Source organism: Echeneis naucrates, chromosome 13, assembly GCF_900963305.1.
Source record: "Echeneis naucrates chromosome 13, fEcheNa1.1, whole genome shotgun sequence".
Taxonomy (NCBI): Eukaryota; Metazoa; Chordata; class Actinopteri; order Carangiformes; family Echeneidae; genus Echeneis; species Echeneis naucrates.
This window is the reverse complement of record NC_042523.1, coordinates 11,226,414-11,246,303: the sequence shown is the minus strand read 5'-3', so window position 1 is coordinate 11,246,303 and position 19,890 is coordinate 11,226,414. Positions and strand designations below refer to the sequence as shown.

Genomic DNA, 19,890 nt, shown 5'->3' with positions numbered 1-19,890 from the left:
GCAACAGTTCTCGTTACTAATGGTGTCACCATCCTGACATTCTCTGCATCTACTTCATACCCAGGAAAACTCATTGAACTGTTTCTATAGTGCCAAGATGGATCATTGTAAATGTCGGCCATGACAGTAGCATGTGAGTTACCCCCATGAGTCTTGGCATCATCTGGTTTCTCTGAGTTTTCCAGCAGAGAAACATTCATGAGCTGAAGGGCAACTTCTGCATATGAGCTGGCTGCCACATCCTTTCTTACGTGAGCCATTGTCACAAAATTGTGTTTAAGCGTTCCCCTGGAAGTAATTCACAGTTCGCAGCAAAACCACGTCTCTGCCCTATGTGAGAGTGCCCCTTTATTTGGGGATTTGAGTGACAACTCCAACACCGTTTTAACCCCTCAAAGGGTATTCCCTGGATGAAATCCCCTCGGTGGTGGTGTTGCTGTAAAGTTATTTACTCCATACCAAAATATGGCCAAGGATGGAACACCTTGGTCCATGTCAGCAGCGCCATGATCAGTCACACATCATTTAATCAGAAAATGGCCTATTTAGCATTCTTTGTCCTGCTACAGGACAAGAGATGCTTTGTCATGTTTTTGTGTTTCCCTAATTGACAGAAGCTTGCCATAAAATGGTTTTAGCTGCCTAGCCTGAGTTTCTTTAGAAACCTACCAGAACCTAAACCAAATGTTACGTTTTTTGAATATCCGTGACCCTCACAAACCTGGCTGTGCAAACTTCAGCTAATTAGTCCCATATTTTGATGGTCCATTGGCTGCTGTTTAACTGTGGAAGAAATTCAACTTTGGACTTATTTGCAGTTGTATAAATGAGATGGGTTTGGAATACAATGTTGTGAATGTGCCATATTCATGACAGATATGACTTTACTGACTGAATTTCCAGATTCGTGAAACATATCTTGCACATCAAGAATCTCTTGAACACAGGGCAATGCAAAAATATGTCGTACTGTTTTACAATATAACTTATCATGATTTTACTCCCATCTAGTGGACATTTTACTTAATTCTATTAATAGCATGAAAGACATAATTAAATATCCTCATGCATTACCCTTAGATCAGTAACAACCTAATCTCAAATGCATTGTAGGCACTGCCCCACTTCTTCTCCTGCCCCCAAGATTAAACAATACTGCAATTCAATAAAAGGGGAGGGTATGGTGATAAAGCACAACAACTAGGCTGAGACAAAACAAAAGCCATGAGGGCAATTTTAGTAATCAGCATGCGAATTGTGTTGTATTCCTACTTTTCCTCCTCTGTGCCCTCCTCTCTTTATTCTTCCTCTTGCCAGTTACAAGGGCAGTTCAATCTTAATGGTATGCACATGCCTGGAGATGTAGTTTTTGGTGGGCTGTTTGAAATGAACTTCTTTTCTATCCAGCCTGAACTGTCTTTTACCTCAGAGCCACAGCAGCCAACCTGCCATGGGTGAGTCTGTCAGTTAAACAAGACGCAGAAGGTGTGAAAATTCAGTGATATCATGAGAATGTATTTGTGATCATTCCATTTTTCCTTGAAGAACTGCATTGTGTCTTTAATGTTGCAAAATCTTGTCATATAAAATATGTATGGCTTTGTGTATCATGTTGTATTTTTTTAAAATACACAGTGGGCTTTAATGGTGTTTATATGTATGAGTGTTGTTGTTCAGTTCACTTCACAAAATCATTAGTTGCATAAAATCTGCATAATTGTAAAATGTGTCATGTTGTGTTTTTCTCTTGTAAACTGTGATCTCTTCTGTGTTAGTTTTGATGTTTTAGGATTCAAACAGGCCCAGACCATGGCCTTTGCTATTGATGAGATCAACAGAAACCCCAACCTGCTCCCTAATGTCACTCTGGGATACAGTGTGTATGATAACTGCAACAAATTAGGAATTGGATTCCGTGCAGCATTGTCATTAACCAGTGGTCAAGAGGATCAAGTTATAATTCATGAAGCTTGTGAGGGAAGTCCTCCAGTCCTCGGGATTGTGGGTGATGATTCATCAACACGCTCTATTGCAATCTCCACTGTCTTAGGTTTGTACAGAGTGCCCACGGTAAGTTTTTCTGCCTTACCATCTTGAAATTTTGATCAGATTTTATTTGGATTTCTTTATTTTTGATTGTTATTTTCTTCCTGATGAGCCTCATAAGCTTTGCCATGAATAATGATTACACAAAAAGTAATTGAATTCAAACGAATGACACATGGTAAGATTTTAAGAGCTGGTCAAGGCACTTTTAGGATGTTTGGTCTGTAATTTTTTCAGGTGAGTTATTTTTCCACATGTTCCTGTCTGAGTGACCGGCAAAAGTTTCCATCCTTCTTTAGGACGATCCCAAGTGACACTTTCCAGGTGAAAATATACAGACAAACTGAAAATGTAAAAATGTGAAGTCCACTATATCACCATAATTGTTCCATTGCCTGAAGTCTATGGTTTCAAAGCAATAATTCAACGATCACTTGTTTAGCCAAAACCTTTTTAATAGGATTACTGGTGAAACATTACTCCAGCCTGAGCACTAATCCTCCCTCCTCTCTGTCTTCTTAGGTGCGAGCTATGATTCAGATTCTGAAACACTTTGGCTGGACTTGGGCTGGTCTGCTGATCAGTGATAATGATTATGGACTTCATGCTGCCCGATCCTTCCAATCTGATCTGAGTCCAGCTGATGGAGGTTGTCTGGCCTACTTAGAAGTTTTACCCCAGGGTGATGATCCAGCTGAACTAAGAAGGATTGTAGACGTGATGAGGAAATCCACAGCTCGTGTTGTCATTGTGTTTGCCCATGAAGGCCACATTATTAACCTTATGGAAGAGGTTGGACTTACTGTTAAACACGATAGTACAGCAAACTTTAATTCAGGGATTCACACTAATATTTGACATTTGACTTTCTTTAATTCATATAAACATAAGGCTACAACGAGCTTGCTTACACCACTTTGCCCTGATTGAAACTAGATACTACCTTTTTGGTATGGCAGTATGAATTTATATTTTTTTAATAATATAATGTACAGGTGGTGAGGCAGAATGTGACAGGCCTGCAGTGGATGGCCAGTGAGGCCTGGTCATCATCTGCTACTCTCCAGGCCCCCCACCTCATGCCGTACTTGGCTGGAACACTGGGCATCGCCATCAGACGAGGAGAAATACCAGGACTGAGGGACTTTATGCTACGAATACATGCAAACCTAGACCAAAATAACAGCTATAGAATTAACATGGTGAGACTTTACCACCTGACTGTGCAATGTGACAAGGTATTTGGACCAATTATATATTGTCCTTTTTATAATTCAAGTTTTTAAATATGTTTCAGGTAAATCAGTTTTGGGAACACACATTTAAATGTAGATTTGCACCACCTCCATCAGGCTGGGTGGAAGCTGGAGGAGCAATATGTACTGGACAAGAAGATCTAGAGACTGTGCAGACTGAGTTCTTGGACATTTTAAATCTCAGACCAGAGTACAATGTGTACAAAGCTGTGTACGCTCTGGCATATGCTCTTCATGAGCTGCTGCAGTGTGAGCCAGGCAGAGGTCCTTTCAGTGGGAACAGCTGTGGTGATTTACAGAGACTGGAGCCCTGGCAGGTGACATATCAACTTACACTCCATCTGTTTATGTGATCACATCCACATCATTTAGAATTTTTTGCTTTTTTAAAGGCACATAGAATAACTTTAGAAGTTATTTATTTGATGTATTAAGGAGGTATTTACAGACAGAGGGGATCGCAAACTTTTCATTATATTATTTACATAATAAAAGCTGATTTTTTATTCGACATTTTTCAGAGGTGCATTATGGCTAACGATTATTGAATATTTGGTCCAGCTGTGCTCAACATGATCTGGATATTTTCCATTTTTTCTCTTTTCCCTGTATCCCTTGATTTTAATTTCATAGCTTTTGCATTATTTGCAAAAGGTGAATTTCACCACTTCATTTGGTGATGAAGTGTCATTTGATGAGAATGGTGATGTCTTACCAATCTATGACATCATGAACTGGCAGTGGCTCCCTGATGGAGGAATTAAAGTTCAGAATGTGGGAGAAGTTAAAAAATCAGCCCTAAAAGGTGAAGAACTGACTCTTCATGAAGACAAAATCTACTGGAACTTTAAATCCAAAAAGGTTATTGCTGCTTAGTCAGAAAATGTTTTTTGGAGATTAATGATATAAAAGAACACAGTATGACGACTTCTTTTTTTTTCCCTCCCAACAGCCTCCCCACTCAGTGTGCAGTGAGAGCTGTCCTCCAGGGACCCGCAGGGCCAGAAAGAAGGGGGAACCTGAGTGTTGCTTTGACTGCATCCTTTGTTCTGAGGGGAAGATCAGCAATAAGAATGGTGGGTGTTTATTTCTATATTTCATATCAAGACATGCAAGTACACATATTTTTTTTACTATATTTAAAAAATATTTTGCATTGAATGTTCTATAACAATTGTCTCTTTCTTCATAGACTCCACTGAGTGCATCAGCTGTCCAGAGGATTTCTGGTCCAGTCTCCAGCGTGACCTTTGTGTTCCCAAGAAAACAGAGTTCCTGTCCTACCATGAGCCTCTGGGAATCTGTCTGACAGCCACCTCATTGTTGGGTACATTTATCTGTGCTGTTGTTCTTTGCATCTTTATCTGTCATCGCCAAACACCAATAGTCCGTGCAAACAATTCAGAACTCAGTTTTCAGCTGTTAGTGTCACTTAAACTGTGTTTTCTGTGTTCACTGCTGTTCATTGGACATCCCAGACTGTGGACATGCCAGCTGAGACATGCAGCATTTGGCATCAGCTTTGTTCTTTGTGTCGCATGTATCCTGGTTAAAACCATGGTGGTTCTGGCTGTGTTCAAGGCCTCCAAACCAGGAGGTGGAGCCAGTCTGAAGTGGTTTGGTGCTGTTCAGCAGAGAGGGACAGTTCTGGTTCTAACTTCTGTTCAGGCAGCAATCTGCACTGCCTGGCTTGTCTCTGCTTCACCAGTTCCTCATAAAAACACCCAATACCACAATGACAAGATAGTTTATGAGTGTGTAGTTGGCTCCACAATTGGCTTTGCAGTGTTACTGGGTTATATCGGTTTACTGGCTCTCCTCAGCTTCCTGCTGGCATTTCTGGCAAGAAATCTTCCAGATAACTTCAATGAGGCCAAGCTGATCACTTTCAGCATGCTGATCTTCTGTGCTGTGTGGGTGGCCTTTGTTCCTGCTTATGTCAGCTCACCTGGTAAATATGCAGATGCAGTGGAGGTATTTGCCATCCTGGCCTCCAGTTTTGGTCTCTTGTTGGCCCTGTTTGGACCCAAATGTTACATAATCCTGCTGAGACCAGAGAGGAACACAAAGAAAGCTATTATGGGTCGAGCTACTACAAAGTCATAAAATTAGCTAATGAGCTTCCAACTTAGTTGAGAGTGGAGATTATATGAGCCACAGGAGCATACTGGAGACATAAATGACTTTTGAAATAAATTGTTGACCCTATGAACATGTTGTAATGCTAATATAAATACTCCAAAAGTAAATGTTATGGTTTGGGGTAAAATACATACTTCATCATGTAAGAGTACTTCATTATGAACCACGTTCTGTTGGACCACTGATCCACCACAATGTCTGAGATGAATGTTTAAAAATAGGATTATGGAGCATTTGTTGTAATAACAGATGATTTCCTGTCACTGGGCCAATTAAGAATAAAACTGAAATGTGAGTAAAACACTATTTTGCAAAAGTAATTATCATCAATCGAAACAGTAAACAACATAGAAATGTTATTGAAATAAATGGTCTCATACATTACTTTTTGTCTTATTTCTTATTTTTATAGTCACTGGGACTGAACAGCAGAACATTAATCTTCTCACAGCAGAGAAATCATCAAGTAACAGCTGTTGTTGTCAGTATGAAGATCTCAGCATATTATTTGATATAGTTGGTAGAGAATCTGACCATCATCACCTGACAAAATTCAACCTCAGTCATTCTAGCCGTCCAAAAATCTAATTTTAAAGGACACCAGCATGGCCTTGGAGAGACAGTTTCAAAAGTGCACCCATTAATTCAGCAGAAGCACAAATCGTGTCAAATTAAATGAACATATTAGACCCAACCCCTCTGACTTCTTCTGCCCTAATGGGTGGTGTCTTGTATTGAGCAATTCTGCCAGTCAATAAAAGAGGATGGCATCGTGATGAAACTTACCAACTGGGCTAAGATAAGGTTTAAAACAGAGGATAATTATGTGGACGTTTTCATATATCAACTTATTCTTCCTCGTATCTTTGTGTTTCTACATTTCCTCTTCTGCGTTCTCAACTCTTTATTCTCCCTCCTGTCGGTTACAGGGGCGGTTTCATCTCCACGGGATGCACAAAGCTGGAGATGTGGTTCTAGGTGGGCTGTTTCACATGCACTTTGATCCAAACTATCCTGACCTGTTCTTTACCTCAGAGCCAGAGCAGCCTACCTGTCATGGGTGAGTCTCTCAGGAAAAACAGCAAAAGACTGATTATTTATTATTATTGTGAAAAAACCATCACGAATTTGTGAAACCATGCAATTCCTATTTTTTTTTTTTTAACCGTGTATTCATTTACATATTATCATACATGTTGTTTTTCAACTCACCTCACAAATTCTTCAGTTTGGTAACATCTATATAATTGTATAATAATGTGTCATGTTGTGTCTTTCTCTTGTAAACTGTGATCTTTTCTGTGTTAGTTTTGATGTTTTAGGATTCAAACAGGCCCAGACCATGGCCTTTGCTATTGATGAGATCAACAGAAACCCCAAGCTGCTCCCTAATGTCACTCTGGGATACAGTGTGTATGATAACTGCCTTCAACTAGGAACTGGATTCCGTGCAGCATTGTCATTAACCAGTGGTCAAGAGGATCAAGTTATAATACCTGAAACTTGTGAAGGAACCCCGTTAGTCCTCGGGATTGTGGGTGAAGATTCCTCGACACGTTCTATTGCCATCTCGACTGTCTTAGGCTTGTACAGAGTGCCCATGGTAAGTTTTTCTGCCTGACTTGATTAATTCTTTTGAATCATCATGAATTGATGTCAAATTAAAGGTCAGTTGTAAGCATGAAGCAGTCAGTCCTACAGAGTTCAAAGAGCCTGTCAAGGCACTGAAAGTTTTCAGAATGTATGGCCTGTGTCTTTTACAGGTGAGTTATTTTTCCACATGTTCCTGCCTGAGCGACCGAGAAAGGTTTCCATCATTCTTTAGGACGATACCAAGTGATGCTTTTCAGGTGAAAATACAATAAAGGTTTTACAGCTTAAAAAAAGAATAAAGATCAAGAACAACATCTCCTAACTGCAAACAGAATATATTCCTTTTGTGTGTTGCCATGAACACTTCCCTCACTGATGGAGTTGTTCTTTGTCAGATCTCAATGCTTAAAAAATAGAATTTAATGTCCAAAGTTGTGGAGCCTGTTCCCAGGATTTCCAGGGAAACATTACTCCAGCCTGAGCACTAATCCTTCCTCCTCTCTGTCTTCTTAGGTGCGAGCTATGATTCAGATTCTGAAACACTTTGGCTGGACTTGGGCAGGTCTGCTGATCAGTGATAGTGATTATGGACTTCATGCTGCACAATCCTTGCAATCTGACCTGAGTCCAGCTGATGGAGGTTGTCTGGCCTACTTAGAGGTTTTGCCTCAGACTCACGATCCAGCTGAATTAAGGAGGATTGTGGAAATTATGAGGAAATCCACAGCTGGTGTGGTCATTGTGTTTGCACATTACAGTGAAATGATTAATCTCATGGAAGAGGTTAGGCTTGAAATACAACTTAATGAATCCTGAAAAGATACAACATGACACAACAAGTATTTTATCAACAAAAAATAGTTTTAATGTTTAAATTACATCACAACTACCATGATTTCTTAGCAATTCATAATATGCTGTAATGATAGATATGGAAACTAGGTGCTGCTGAAGTGACATGCCGTGATGGATTTATATGATTATGAATTACAGGTGGTGAGGCAGAATGTGACAGGCCTGCAGTGGATTGCCAGTGAAGCCTGGACATCAGCTGCTGTGCTCCAGACCCCCCACCTCATGCCGTACCTGGGGGGAACACTGGGCATCGCCATCAGACGAGGAGAAATACCAAGACTGAGGGACTTCCTGTTAAATATTAAACCTGACCTAAACCACAACAATACTTATGAAAAAAATGTGGTGAGTCAAAAATCGCTGTGTTAATGTGATATTGACAAAAGTAATATATTTGCGTTGTTTGTCACTGCTAAACAGTGTTTCATCGTTTTTAAAACAGTGACACTGAAGTTATATTCTTTATAACACAATATTTGATATATTTCAGGTAAATCAGTTTTGGGAACACACATTTAAATGTAGATTTGCACCACCTCCATCAGGCTGGGTGGAAGCTGGAGGAGCAATATGTACTGGACAAGAAGATCTAGAGACTGTGCAGACTGAGTTCATGGACATTTTAAATCTCAGACCAGAGTACAATGTGTACAAAGCTGTGTACGCTCTGGCATATGCTCTTCATGAGCTGCTGCAGTGTGAGCCAGGCAGAGGTCCTTTCAGTGGGAACAGCTGTGGTGATTTACAGAGACTGGAGCCCTGGCAGGTGACATATCAAATTACATTCAACCTGCTCCGTTGAACAACTCCTTCAGATAGAAAACTTTCCTTTTGCAAATGAAAGGAGAAAATGCTGTCCCATAATTCATTGCTGCACCAGTGTCAATTTCGCCACAATGGAGAGGCAGAACTTTGAGAAGTGCTTGTCTGAGCTCCAAATCCATAAATATAGATAAATATGCATACATGTGTACAACACATGTGTCGGGCCCTAAAATAAATAGATTTTCTTTACCAATGAAGATTTATAATAATGTCAGAAGTGTCTATGTCTAGTTACTATTTATTCTGATCACTTTCTTAGTTTTTTTTACTTCAGTGGCTCAACTTTCTCTGCTTGTGAATTGCTTTCATACCTTCTTATTTCAATAATTCCACCTTTTTTTTTTGTTGTCAGGGTAGGAAGTTGTATTAATCAAATTTGGTGTAAGAATAAAAATATCCCATTGCTATTCTAACTGTAGAACAGTTTTCTTTTCAAAGCCATTATATATTCTGAAAAAGATATCCATGATTAAAATCATATAGATTTTTTTAAAAAAGGAAATGATAAAGCTTATTGTTTTTGGCCATTTGTCCATCTCTCACTCTTATATTCATAGGTTGTGTATTATTTGGAAAAGGTGAATTTCACCACCTCATTTGGTGATGAAGTGTCATTTGATGAGAATGGTGATGTCTTACCAATCTATGACATCATGAACTGGCAGTGGCTCCCTGATGGAGGAATTAAAGTTCAGAATGTGGGAGAAGTTAAAAAATCAGCCCTAAAAGGTGAAGAATTGACTCTTCATGAAGACAAAATCTACTGGAACTTTAAATCTAAAGAGGTTACTTCTGATTTTTCCTTCTGATTGTTTATTTTTATGCACTGTGATGGTTACCTAACAACACAGAATTACATTTTAATTCTGGTCTCCCAACAGCCTCCCCGCTCAGTGTGCAGTGAGAGCTGTCCTCCAGGGACCCGCAGGGCCAGAAAGAAGGGGGAACCTGAGTGTTGTTTTGACTGCATCCTTTGTTCTGAGGGGAAGATCAGCAATAAGTCTGGTGGGTGTTCACTTTTAAATATCTAAGTTGAGCTTCATAACAAACATAATTTGAAACACTTTCCCTAACCAGAACTTCTTTCTTCATAGACTCCACTGAGTGCATCAGCTGTCCAGAGGATTTCTGGTCCAGTCCCCAGCGTGACCTTTGTGTTCCCAAGAAAACAGAGTTCCTGTCCTACCATGAGCCTCTGGGAATCTGTCTGACAGCCACCTCATTGCTGGGTACATTTATCTGTGCTGTCATTCTTTGCATCTTTATCTGTCATCGCCAAACACCAATAGTCCGTGCAAACAATTCAGAACTCAGTTTTCAGCTGTTAGTGTCAATTAAACTGTGTTTTCTGTGTTCACTGCTGTTCATTGGCCGTCCCAGACTGTGGACATGCCAGCTGAGACATGCAGCATTTGGCATCAGCTTTGTCCTTTGTGTCTCATGTATTCTGGTTAAAACCATGGTGGTTCTGGCTGTGTTCAAGGCCTCCAAACCAGGAGGTGGAGCCAGTCTGAAGTGGTTTGGTGCTGTTCAGCAGAGAGGGACAGTTCTGGTTCTAACTTCTGTTCAGGCAGCAATCTGCACTGCCTGGCTTGTCTCTGCTTCACCAGTTCCTCATAAAAACACCCAATACCACAATGACAAGATAGTTTATGAGTGTGTAGTTGGCTCCACAATTGGCTTTGCAGTGTTACTGGGTTATATCGGTTTACTGGCTCTCCTCAGCTTCCTGCTGGCATTTCTGGCAAGAAATCTTCCAGATAACTTCAATGAGGCCAAGCTGATCACTTTCAGCATGCTGATCTTCTGTGCTGTGTGGGTGGCCTTTGTTCCTGCTTATGTCAGCTCACCTGGTAAATATGCAGATGCTGTGGAGGTATTTGCCATCCTGGCCTCCAGTTTTGGTCTCTTGTTGGCCCTGTTTGGACCCAAATGTTACATAATCCTGGTCAGACCAGAGAGGAACACAAAGAAAGCTATCATGGGTCGAGCTACTACAAAGTCATAAAATTAGCTAATGAGCTTCCAACTTAGTTGAGAGTGGAGATTATATGAGCCACAGGAGCATACTGGAGACATAAATGACTTTTGAAATAAATTGTTGACCCTATGAACATGTTGTAATGCTAATATAAATACTCCAAAAGTAAATGTTATGGTTTGGGGTAAAATACATACTTCATCATGTAAGAGTACTTCATTATGAACCACGTTCTGTTGGACCACTGATCCACCACAATGTCTGAGATGAATGTTTAAAAATAGGATTATGGAGCATTTGTTGTAATAACAGATGATTTCCTGTCACTGGGCCAATTAAGAATAAAACTGAAATGTGAGTAAAACACTATTTTGCAAAAGGTAATGCTCATCAAACAAAACCGTAAACAACATAGAAATGTTATTGAAATAAATGGTCTCATACATTACTTTTTGTCTTATTTCTTATTTTTATAGTCCCTGCACTGCAAATTTGAAATCCCTAGTTTAACTCCCTCAAAGTTAAAATGAACACAGACCCACTGTTTATATGGGAACCACTGGTTCAGAGTTGAATTAACACTTTTTAAAAGTGTTGAGATTATCAACACTTTCAGTGTTAATTAAACTCATCATTAACACCCAAATGGATACATTTAAATTAATTAGTACAACAATAGTGTTACTTCAAACACTCTGTAATTATGTAAAATCTTGACACCAATGTAGATACATTTTGATTAATTGGCACTACGGCAGTGCTACTTCACAAACCAAGTGTAAAATATTAACACCAGTTTATTTTTAATCAACACTATGATGTTATGACCAGCAACACTGACTTAAAATGTATACTTAACTAGAATTGACTGTGCTGCTGATACAGCATATATGGACCACTAGTACTAACAGTTAAAATATACATGAAAAACCGCTCCAAAACTGACTGTATCAAAAATATTTATTTTCCATTGACACAGACACTTACTGAGGCCTGAGCTGCACTGATCTTTTGTCTTCTGTCTGCAGAGGGCTGAAGTGGCAGGATATGCAGGAGTAACAAGAGATGCCATGTCACTGTCCCAGTCTGTAGGGAAAAGAGCGACAACAGCAACAACAAAAACTCATTTCTATATCATTTTTCTTTCATTCCAAAACTATGGAGACTTTTGGCTACCAACCCACCTCGAGCTGATCTTGAAGGATATTAATCTGACTTATGCTGTTACATGAACATGGTGGAAAGTTTCCACTTTCCATTTTCACTCCAACTTCACCTGTTGGGGCTCTTCTGGTCCTGTTGGTTGTTCGTGCTACAAATCACAATAGACGTTAATTTCATAAGCAACAGCGGACATCTGCGACAGTTTTAGCTTACGATTTGATTTGAATTAAAAGACATAAATAATTGTAGGCATTGTAGAAAATTGAATCTGAACGTTTTTCCTGTTTAACTGGCCGCTGTTTGCTAATGACTCCCGACGGAAACCATTTTAACTGGAAACAGCTTCAGAGTGATGTTAGTTACGGTACCGTTTATTTACCGTGTCCAAGGATTATCCAAGCGCTAACCTCAGCATCAAACATACGTGACAGGTGCATGCCGTCTGTAAGATAGCAGTAATATCGCAATTTTCCTGTATTTGACATACCGAGCCAATACAAACACATTTATGTTCAAAATATCAATCAAACTGTAATTTATATCGATCGTCACTTTCTGCTGTCTTCTCGTTGCTGGGAAAAGAAAATGGCTGCCGTTCAGATTTCTAATGAAAGTGCGCCTCGCCTAGTGCCCGGATGTGAAAACAGCACCTGCAGGTGTTGGATACCGTCAACTCTGTCAACTTCAGTCCACATCGATGTTTTCTCACCAGGACGGAGTTCACTGTATCTGAATCAAAATGACAACCTCAACACATTTCAACTCCAGGGATTTTACTGTGTGGGACTGAACAGCAGAACATGAATCTTCTCACAGCAGAGAAATCATCAAGTAACAGCTGTTGTTGTCAGTATGAAGATCTCAGCATATTATTTGATATAGTTGGTAGAGAATCTGACCATCATCACCTGACAAAATTCAACCTCAGTCATTCTAGCCGTCCAAAAATCTAATTTTAAAGGACACCAGCATGGCCTTGGAGAGACAGTTTCAAAAGTGCACCCATTAATTCAGCAGAAGCACAAATCATGTCAAATTAAATGAACATATTAGACCCAACCCCTCTGACTTCTTCTGCCCTAATGGGTGGTGTCTTGTATTGAGCAATTCTGCCAGTCAATAAAAGAGGATGGCATCGTGATGAAACTTACCAACTGGGCTAAGATAAGGTTTAAAACGGAGGATAATTATGTGGACGTTTTCATATATCAACTTATTCTTCCTCGTATCTTTGTGTTTCTACATTTCCTCTTCTGCGTTCTCAACTCTTTATTCTCCCTCCTGTCGGTTACAGGGGCGGTTTCATCTCCACGGGATGCACAAAGCTGGAGATGTGGTTCTAGGTGGGCTGTTTCACATGCACTTTGATCCAAACTATCCTGACCTGTTCTTTACCTCAGAGCCAGAGCAGCCTACCTGTCATGGGTGAGTCTCTCAGGAAAAACAGCAAAAGACTGATTATTTATTATTATTGTGAAAAAACCATCACGAATTTGTGAAACCATGCAATTCCTATTTTTTTTAACCGTGTATTCATTTACATATTATCATACATGTTGTTTTTCAACTCACCTCACAAATTCTTCAGTTTGGTAACATCTATATAATTGTATAATAATGTGTCATGTTGTGTCTTTCTCTTGTAAACTGTGATCTTTTCTGTGTTAGTTTTGATGTTTTAGGATTCAAACAGGCCCAGACCATGGCCTTTGCTATTGATGAGATCAACAGAAACCCCAACCTGCTCCCTAATGTCACTCTGGGATACAGTGTGTATGATAACTGCAACAAATTAGGAATTGGATTCCGTGCAGCATTGTCATTAATCAGTGGTCAAGAGGAGCAAGTTATAATTCATGAGTCCTGTGAAGGAACCCCTCCAGTCCTCGGGATTGTGGGTGATTCTTCCTCTACACGTTCTATTGCCATCTCTGCTGTCTTAGGTTTGTACCGAGTGCCTACGGTAAGTTTTTCTGCGTGACCATTTATATTCACTCTTTTTGATCATTTATTTCATATTTAAATTCTGTTGTAAAATAAAAAAGAAGCACTTATAACATTGAAACAACAATTAAAGGCATTTCATGGTTTTAAATTGTATCATCTTTTCTTTTTTTTAACAGGTGAGTTATTTTGCCACATGTTCCTGCCTGAGCAACCGACAAATGTTCCCATCCTTCTTTAGGACGATCCCAAGTGATGCCTTTCAGGTGAAAATATCAGCTAAAAATCTAACAGGAAAAAAATTCCCATTCTAACATTATTTGCAGATAGTAGAGTTTTATGGTTTCAGAAAGCAAAACTGAAAAGCCCCAATTAAATATGGTCCATCATAACACCTGTGTCACACATTTTATGATGAAACATTACTCCAGCCTGAGCACTAACCCTCCCTCCTCTCTGTCTTCTTAGGTGCGAGCTATCATTCAGATTCTGAAACACTTTGGCTGGACTTGGGCAGGTCTGCTGATCAGTGATGATGATTATGGACTTCATGCTGCCCGATCCTTCCAGACTGATCTGAGTCCAGCTGATGGAGGTTGTCTGGCCTACTTAGAGGTTTTGCCTCAGACTCACGATCCAGCTGAATTGAGGAGGATTGTGGAAATTATGAGGAAATCCACAGCTGGTGTGGTTATTGCGTTTACACATTACAGTGAAATGATTAATCTCATGGAAGAGGTTAGGCTTGAAATACAACTTAATGAATCCTGAAAATATACAACATGACACAAGTATTTTATCAACAAAAAATAGTTTTAATGTTTAAATTACATCACAACTACCATGATTTCTTAGCAATTCATAATATGCTGTAATGATAGATATGGAAACTAGGTGCTGCTGAAGTGACATGCCGTGATGGATTTATATGATTATGAATTACAGGTGGTGAGGCAGAATGTGACAGGCCTGCAGTGGATTGCCAGTGAAGCCTGGACATCAGCTGCTGTGCTCCAGACCCCCCACCTCATGCCGTACCTGGGGGGAACACTGGGCATCGCCATCAGACGAGGAGAAATACCAGGACTGAGGGACTTCCTGTTAAATATTAAACCTGACCTAAACCACAACAATACTTACGAGAAGAATGTGGTGAGTCAAAAATCGCTGTGTTAATGTGATATTGACAAAAGTAATATATTTGCGTTGTTTGTCACTGCTAAACAGTGTTTCATCGTTTTTAAAACAGTGACACTGAAGTTATATTCTTTATAACACATAATATTTGATATATTTCAGGTAAATCAGTTTTGGGAACACACATTTAAATGTAGATTTGCACCACCTCCATCAGGCTGGGTGGAAGCTGGAGGAGCAATATGTACTGGACAAGAAGATCTAGAGACTGTGCAGACTGAGTTCTTGGACATTTTAAATCTCAGACCAGAGTACAATGTGTACAAAGCTGTGTACGCTCTGGCATATGCTCTTCATGAGCTGCTGCAGTGTGAGCCAGGCAGAGGTCCTTTCAGTGGGAACAGCTGTGGTGATTTACAGAGACTGGAGCCCTGGCAGGTGTGTTTCTACTAGAAATATTTATGCCTGTTTGATAGTATTTCTTACACATAAGCGTTTGGTGTAAAAAAAAAAAAAAAAAAATTCAGAGCAAATCTATTTAGATCACCATTTTAAAATGCCATATAGATAGCTGAAGGTATTTCCCCTCATTTGCTTCTGGTATTATCAACTCAGAGCTCTCTTTATCTCGTATTTTGTGTTATTACTGGAGTAAACCATTTCATGCGGTAATAGGTGTAGTGTGTAGAATGAATAGAACGTCCTGCTGTGTACACGACGGACAGTAACAAAGGAATTATTTTTAATTCATGCTTTTTTTTGTCTCTATATTAATTGTTCTGATTTCATAGGTTGTGCATTACCTGGAAACAGTCAACTTCACCACCTCATTTGGTGATGAAGTGTCATTTGATGAGAATGGTGATGTCTTACCAATCTATGACATCATGAACTGGCAGTGGCTCCCTGATGGAGGAATTAAAGTTCAGAATGTGGGAGAAGTTAAAAAATCAGTCCTAAAAGGTGAAGAATTGACTCTTCATGAAGACAATATCTACTGGAACTTTAAATCTAAAGAGGTTACTTCTGATTTTTCCTTCTGATTGTTTATTTTTAGGCACTGTGATAACCTGACAACACTTTACATTTTAATTCTTGTCTCCCAACAGCCTCCTCGGTCAGTGTGCAGTGAGAGCTGTCCTCCAGGGACCCGCAGGGCCAGAAAGAAGGGGGAACCTGAGTGTTGTTTTGACTGCATCCTTTGTTCTGAGGGGAAGATCAGCAATAAGACTGGTGGGTGTTGAATATCATGCAGTTTAGATTTACAATACATGCATGGATCTCAACACAACTCCTTTCTTCATAGACTCCACTGAGTGCATCAGCTGTCCAGAGGATTTCTGGTCCAGTCCCCAGCGTGACCTTTGTGTTCCCAAGAAAATAGACTTCCTGTCCTACCATGAGCCTCTGGGAATCTGTCTGACAGCCACCTCATTGCTGGGTGCCATTATCTGTGGTGTTGTTGTAGGGATCTTCATCCACCATCGTAGAACACCAATAGTCCGTGCAAACAATTCAGAACTCAGTTTTCAGCTGTTAGTGTCACTTAAACTGTGTTTTCTGTGTTCACTGCTGTTCATTGGCCGTCCCAGACTGTGGACATGCCAGCTGAGACATGCAGCATTTGGCATCAGCTTTGTCCTTTGTGTCTCATGTATCCTGGTTAAAACCATGGTGGTTCTGGCTGTGTTCAAGGCCTCCAAACCAGGAGGTGGAGCCAGTCTGAAGTGGTTTGGTGCTGTTCAGCAGAGAGGGACAGTTCTGGTTCTAACTTCTGTTCAGGCAGCAATCTGCACTGCCTGGCTTGTCTCTGCTTCACCAGTTCCTCATAAAAACACCCAATACCACAATGACAAGATAGTTTATGAGTGTGTAGTTGGCTCCACAATTGGCTTTGCAGTGTTACTGGGTTATATCGGTTTACTGGCTCTCCTCAGCTTCCTGCTGGCATTTCTGGCAAGAAATCTTCCAGATAACTTCAATGAGGCCAAGCTGATCACTTTCAGCATGCTGATCTTCTGTGCCGTGTGGGTGGCCTTTGTTCCTGCTTATGTCAGCTCACCTGGTAAATATGCAGATGCTGTGGAGGTATTTGCCATCCTGGCCTCCAGTTTTGGTCTCTTGTTGGCCCTGTTTGGACCCAAATGTTACATAATCCTGGTCAGACCAGAGAGGAACACAAAGAAAGCTATTATGGGTCGAGCTACTACAAAGTCATAAAATTAGCTAATGAGCTTCCAACTTAGTTGAGAGTGGAGATTATATGAGCCACAGGAGCATACTGGAGACATACATGACTTTTGAAATAAATTGTTGACCCTATGAACATGTTGTAATGCTAATATAAATACTCCAAAAGTAAATGTTATGGTTTGGGGTAAAATACATACTTCATCATGTAAGAGTACTTCATTATGAACCACGTTCTGTTGGACCACTGATCCACCACAATGTCTGAGATGAATGTTTAAATATAGGATTATGGAGCATTTGTTGTAATAACAGATGATTTCCTGTCACTGGGCCAATTAAGAATAAAATTGAAATGTGAGTAAAACAAAAGTTACGAATGTAACTACAGTTCTATGAATCCCGAATGACGGCCAGAGGCGGTGCTTTCAGCACTGAATATTCCCTTTCGCGCATGTGCAGTTCGAGTATGTATACCAATAATATCCCCTGTGACCTCTGGGTGACCCGGAGGAGACCATATCTTCCGGTGTCACCTGAAGCTCGTTTCCTTCAGAATCTTCTCGCAAGCCGAACAGGCTGGTTGAGGTGAGCGCAGGACAGCACCTTAGGGAGGAATGCTGTGTTCAGCCACAAAGTGACCCCTGAGCCATCTGAGTTCTACCTTAAGTACGAGTCACAGACTGACAGGACGTGCAGCTCACTGACACGCTTTGCAGAGGAAATGGCCAGGAGGAACGCAGTCTTCCAGGTAATCCACTTCAACTCTGCTTGTGCCAAGGGTTCAATTGGTGGCTGGCGTAGTGCAACCAGCACTAGTGGAAGATCCCATGGCGGAATTCTCGTGACCCTCAGAGGATGTAATCTCTGAGCGCCCTTCAAGAAGAGGGACACCAGACTGTGGCTCCCTACTGTGCTGTCGTCAACCCTTACATGTCGACAGGATATTGCTGCCACATACACTTTTAACGTCGAGGGGGGGACGACCCTCATCCAGGAGGAACTGGAGGAGGTCAAGGACAGCTGGCACAGAGCAGCACACAGGGTTCTCATCATGACTCATACACCATTTGGAAAACAGTCTCCATCTATTCTCATACTGGAGACGAGTGGACGGCGCTCTTGCGTTCATTATGGTGTGCCTGACAGAGTCCGCACAGATGTTCAAAAGCAGCTCGCCTGACACACAGTCGGAGACATCTTGGATCGGGGTGCCAGATTCGCCCCGCCAGTTGGGCCAGGAGATCTCTCCTGTCGGAAAGGCGCCATGGCGGATCGTGACAGAGTCCGTGCAGCAGAGGGAACCAGCTCCTCCCTGGCCAGAAGGGGGTTAGGGTAGGTACATTGCCCGAAGGCTGATCAGGTGAGGAGATCCTTCGTCACTTCCAGCAGCTGCGGAGACTTGGTCCCACCCTGATGATTTATATGATACACAGCTGATGTGTTGTCCACCCGTACGAGGACATGCTTGCCTCTTAGGGCTGGAAAGAAGTGTTCGAGAGCTAGGTGTACTGCCCGCAGCTCCAACACATTGATGTGTGCACCCCAGTCTCCCGGGGGCTGCCCTGCTCTGCCACACTGCACCCCATCCTGAGGGGCAGGCATCTGTGGTGTGAGTCTCCCTGCGAGACGGAAGGCAGCCCATAGGAACACCCCTGAGCATGTAGGCCCTGTCTCTCCTAGGTGCCAAGGCGAAGGCAGCCTGCCGTGATACCCTGAGCTTCCTGCACCTGTGCTGCTTGGCGTCCAGGTGGAAACTGTTCAGCCATCTCTGCAGGGGGCGCAGTGACAACAAGCCCAGGGGAACCACCGCTGAAATGGAAATTTGCCAAAGAGGCGAAGGAATGTAACATAGGTCAGCTGGCGGCTCTCCTGGAATAGGGTAAGAAGGTGGAGGATGTCGTCGACCCGGTGGGGGGATGTTCTGGCTGTCATTGTAACACTGTTCAATGTCACCCCAATGAAAGATCTGGTCTGTAACGGCACCAGGCAACTCTTCTCCAAGCTCACCCTGATTCCGAGGTGGGCCATGTGGTAAAGGAGACGTGCTGTGTCCTGTGACGCCTGGGCCCGAGACGGCGCACAGACGAGCCAGTCGTCCAAGTATGGAAGGACTTTCATGCCCTGACACTGGAGAGGCACAAGGGCTGTGGCCATACACCCCGTGAACACCCTTGGGGAGAGGGAGAGCCCAAAGGGCAGCACTCTGAACTGCCAGTGGCAGCTTTGATAGGTGAAGCGAAGGAACTGCCGATGTTGCTGAGCGATGGGGACATGGAAGTAAGCGTCCTTGAGGTTGATGGATGTGAACCATTCTCCATGTGCTAAAGATTGCAGGACCTCTGCTATGGTCAGCATGTGGAAGGGTATGACTTTCATGAATCTGTTTAGCCCTCTGAGGTCTAAGATCGGGCGAAAGCCCCTGGTCTTTTTTTGTCACAAGGAAATAGGTTGAGTAGAACCCTCTGGGACGTGACAAAGGAGCCACAGCCTCGATGGCCCCTTTGGACAGGAGGACGGATAACTCCTGGTCCAGTGCAAGAGCCTTTGCTGGGTCACTGATGGAAGTCTTTCAGACCCGGCCAGATGTAGGGGGCCGGCGGCGGAATTGAAGTTTGTACCCACGGGTCTGAAGCATGAGCAGCCCACTGTTGGAGCTGCTGATGCGAGAAATACCCGACCGCCAGCCCCAAGGCCTCAGTGTCTGGCCCCCTGGGCTCTAGGAGTCCGAGCAGGGGACGAACAGGGTCTGGGGCA

General features: G+C 41.9%; 3 protein-coding genes across 3 annotated transcripts; all 3 read left to right on the top strand.

The window, feature by feature from the left end:
* The first annotated feature begins 1,329 nt into the window (after nucleotides 1-1,329).
* LOC115052546 (extracellular calcium-sensing receptor-like) lies at nucleotides 1,330-5,698 on the top strand. The gene is made up of 9 exons (XM_029516700.1): nucleotides 1,330-1,454; nucleotides 1,776-2,070; nucleotides 2,284-2,370; nucleotides 2,569-2,838; nucleotides 3,042-3,248; nucleotides 3,344-3,619; nucleotides 3,936-4,163; nucleotides 4,255-4,378; nucleotides 4,495-5,698. The coding sequence occupies exons 1-9, from the start codon at nucleotides 1,345-1,347 to the stop codon at nucleotides 5,406-5,408; spliced, it is 2,511 nt and encodes an 836-aa protein (XP_029372560.1). The 5' UTR covers nucleotides 1,330-1,344; the 3' UTR covers nucleotides 5,409-5,698.
* On the top strand, nucleotides 4,508-11,015 carry LOC115052545 (extracellular calcium-sensing receptor-like). The gene is made up of 10 exons (XM_029516699.1): nucleotides 4,508-4,629; nucleotides 6,374-6,504; nucleotides 6,753-7,047; nucleotides 7,208-7,294; nucleotides 7,551-7,820; nucleotides 8,031-8,237; nucleotides 8,383-8,658; nucleotides 9,275-9,502; nucleotides 9,599-9,722; nucleotides 9,812-11,015. Exons 2-10 carry the CDS (start codon nucleotides 6,395-6,397, stop codon nucleotides 10,723-10,725), a joined length of 2,511 nt encoding a protein of 836 aa, XP_029372559.1. The 5' UTR covers nucleotides 4,508-4,629; nucleotides 6,374-6,394; the 3' UTR covers nucleotides 10,726-11,015.
* Nucleotides 11,016-13,162: 2,147 nt separating this feature from the next.
* On the top strand, nucleotides 13,163-17,452 carry LOC115052672 (extracellular calcium-sensing receptor-like). The gene is made up of 9 exons (XM_029516932.1): nucleotides 13,163-13,287; nucleotides 13,531-13,825; nucleotides 13,986-14,072; nucleotides 14,275-14,544; nucleotides 14,752-14,958; nucleotides 15,106-15,381; nucleotides 15,735-15,962; nucleotides 16,053-16,176; nucleotides 16,250-17,452. The coding sequence occupies exons 1-9, from the start codon at nucleotides 13,178-13,180 to the stop codon at nucleotides 17,161-17,163; spliced, it is 2,511 nt and encodes an 836-aa protein (XP_029372792.1). The 5' UTR covers nucleotides 13,163-13,177; the 3' UTR covers nucleotides 17,164-17,452.
* Nucleotides 17,453-19,890: the final 2,438 nt, after the last annotated feature.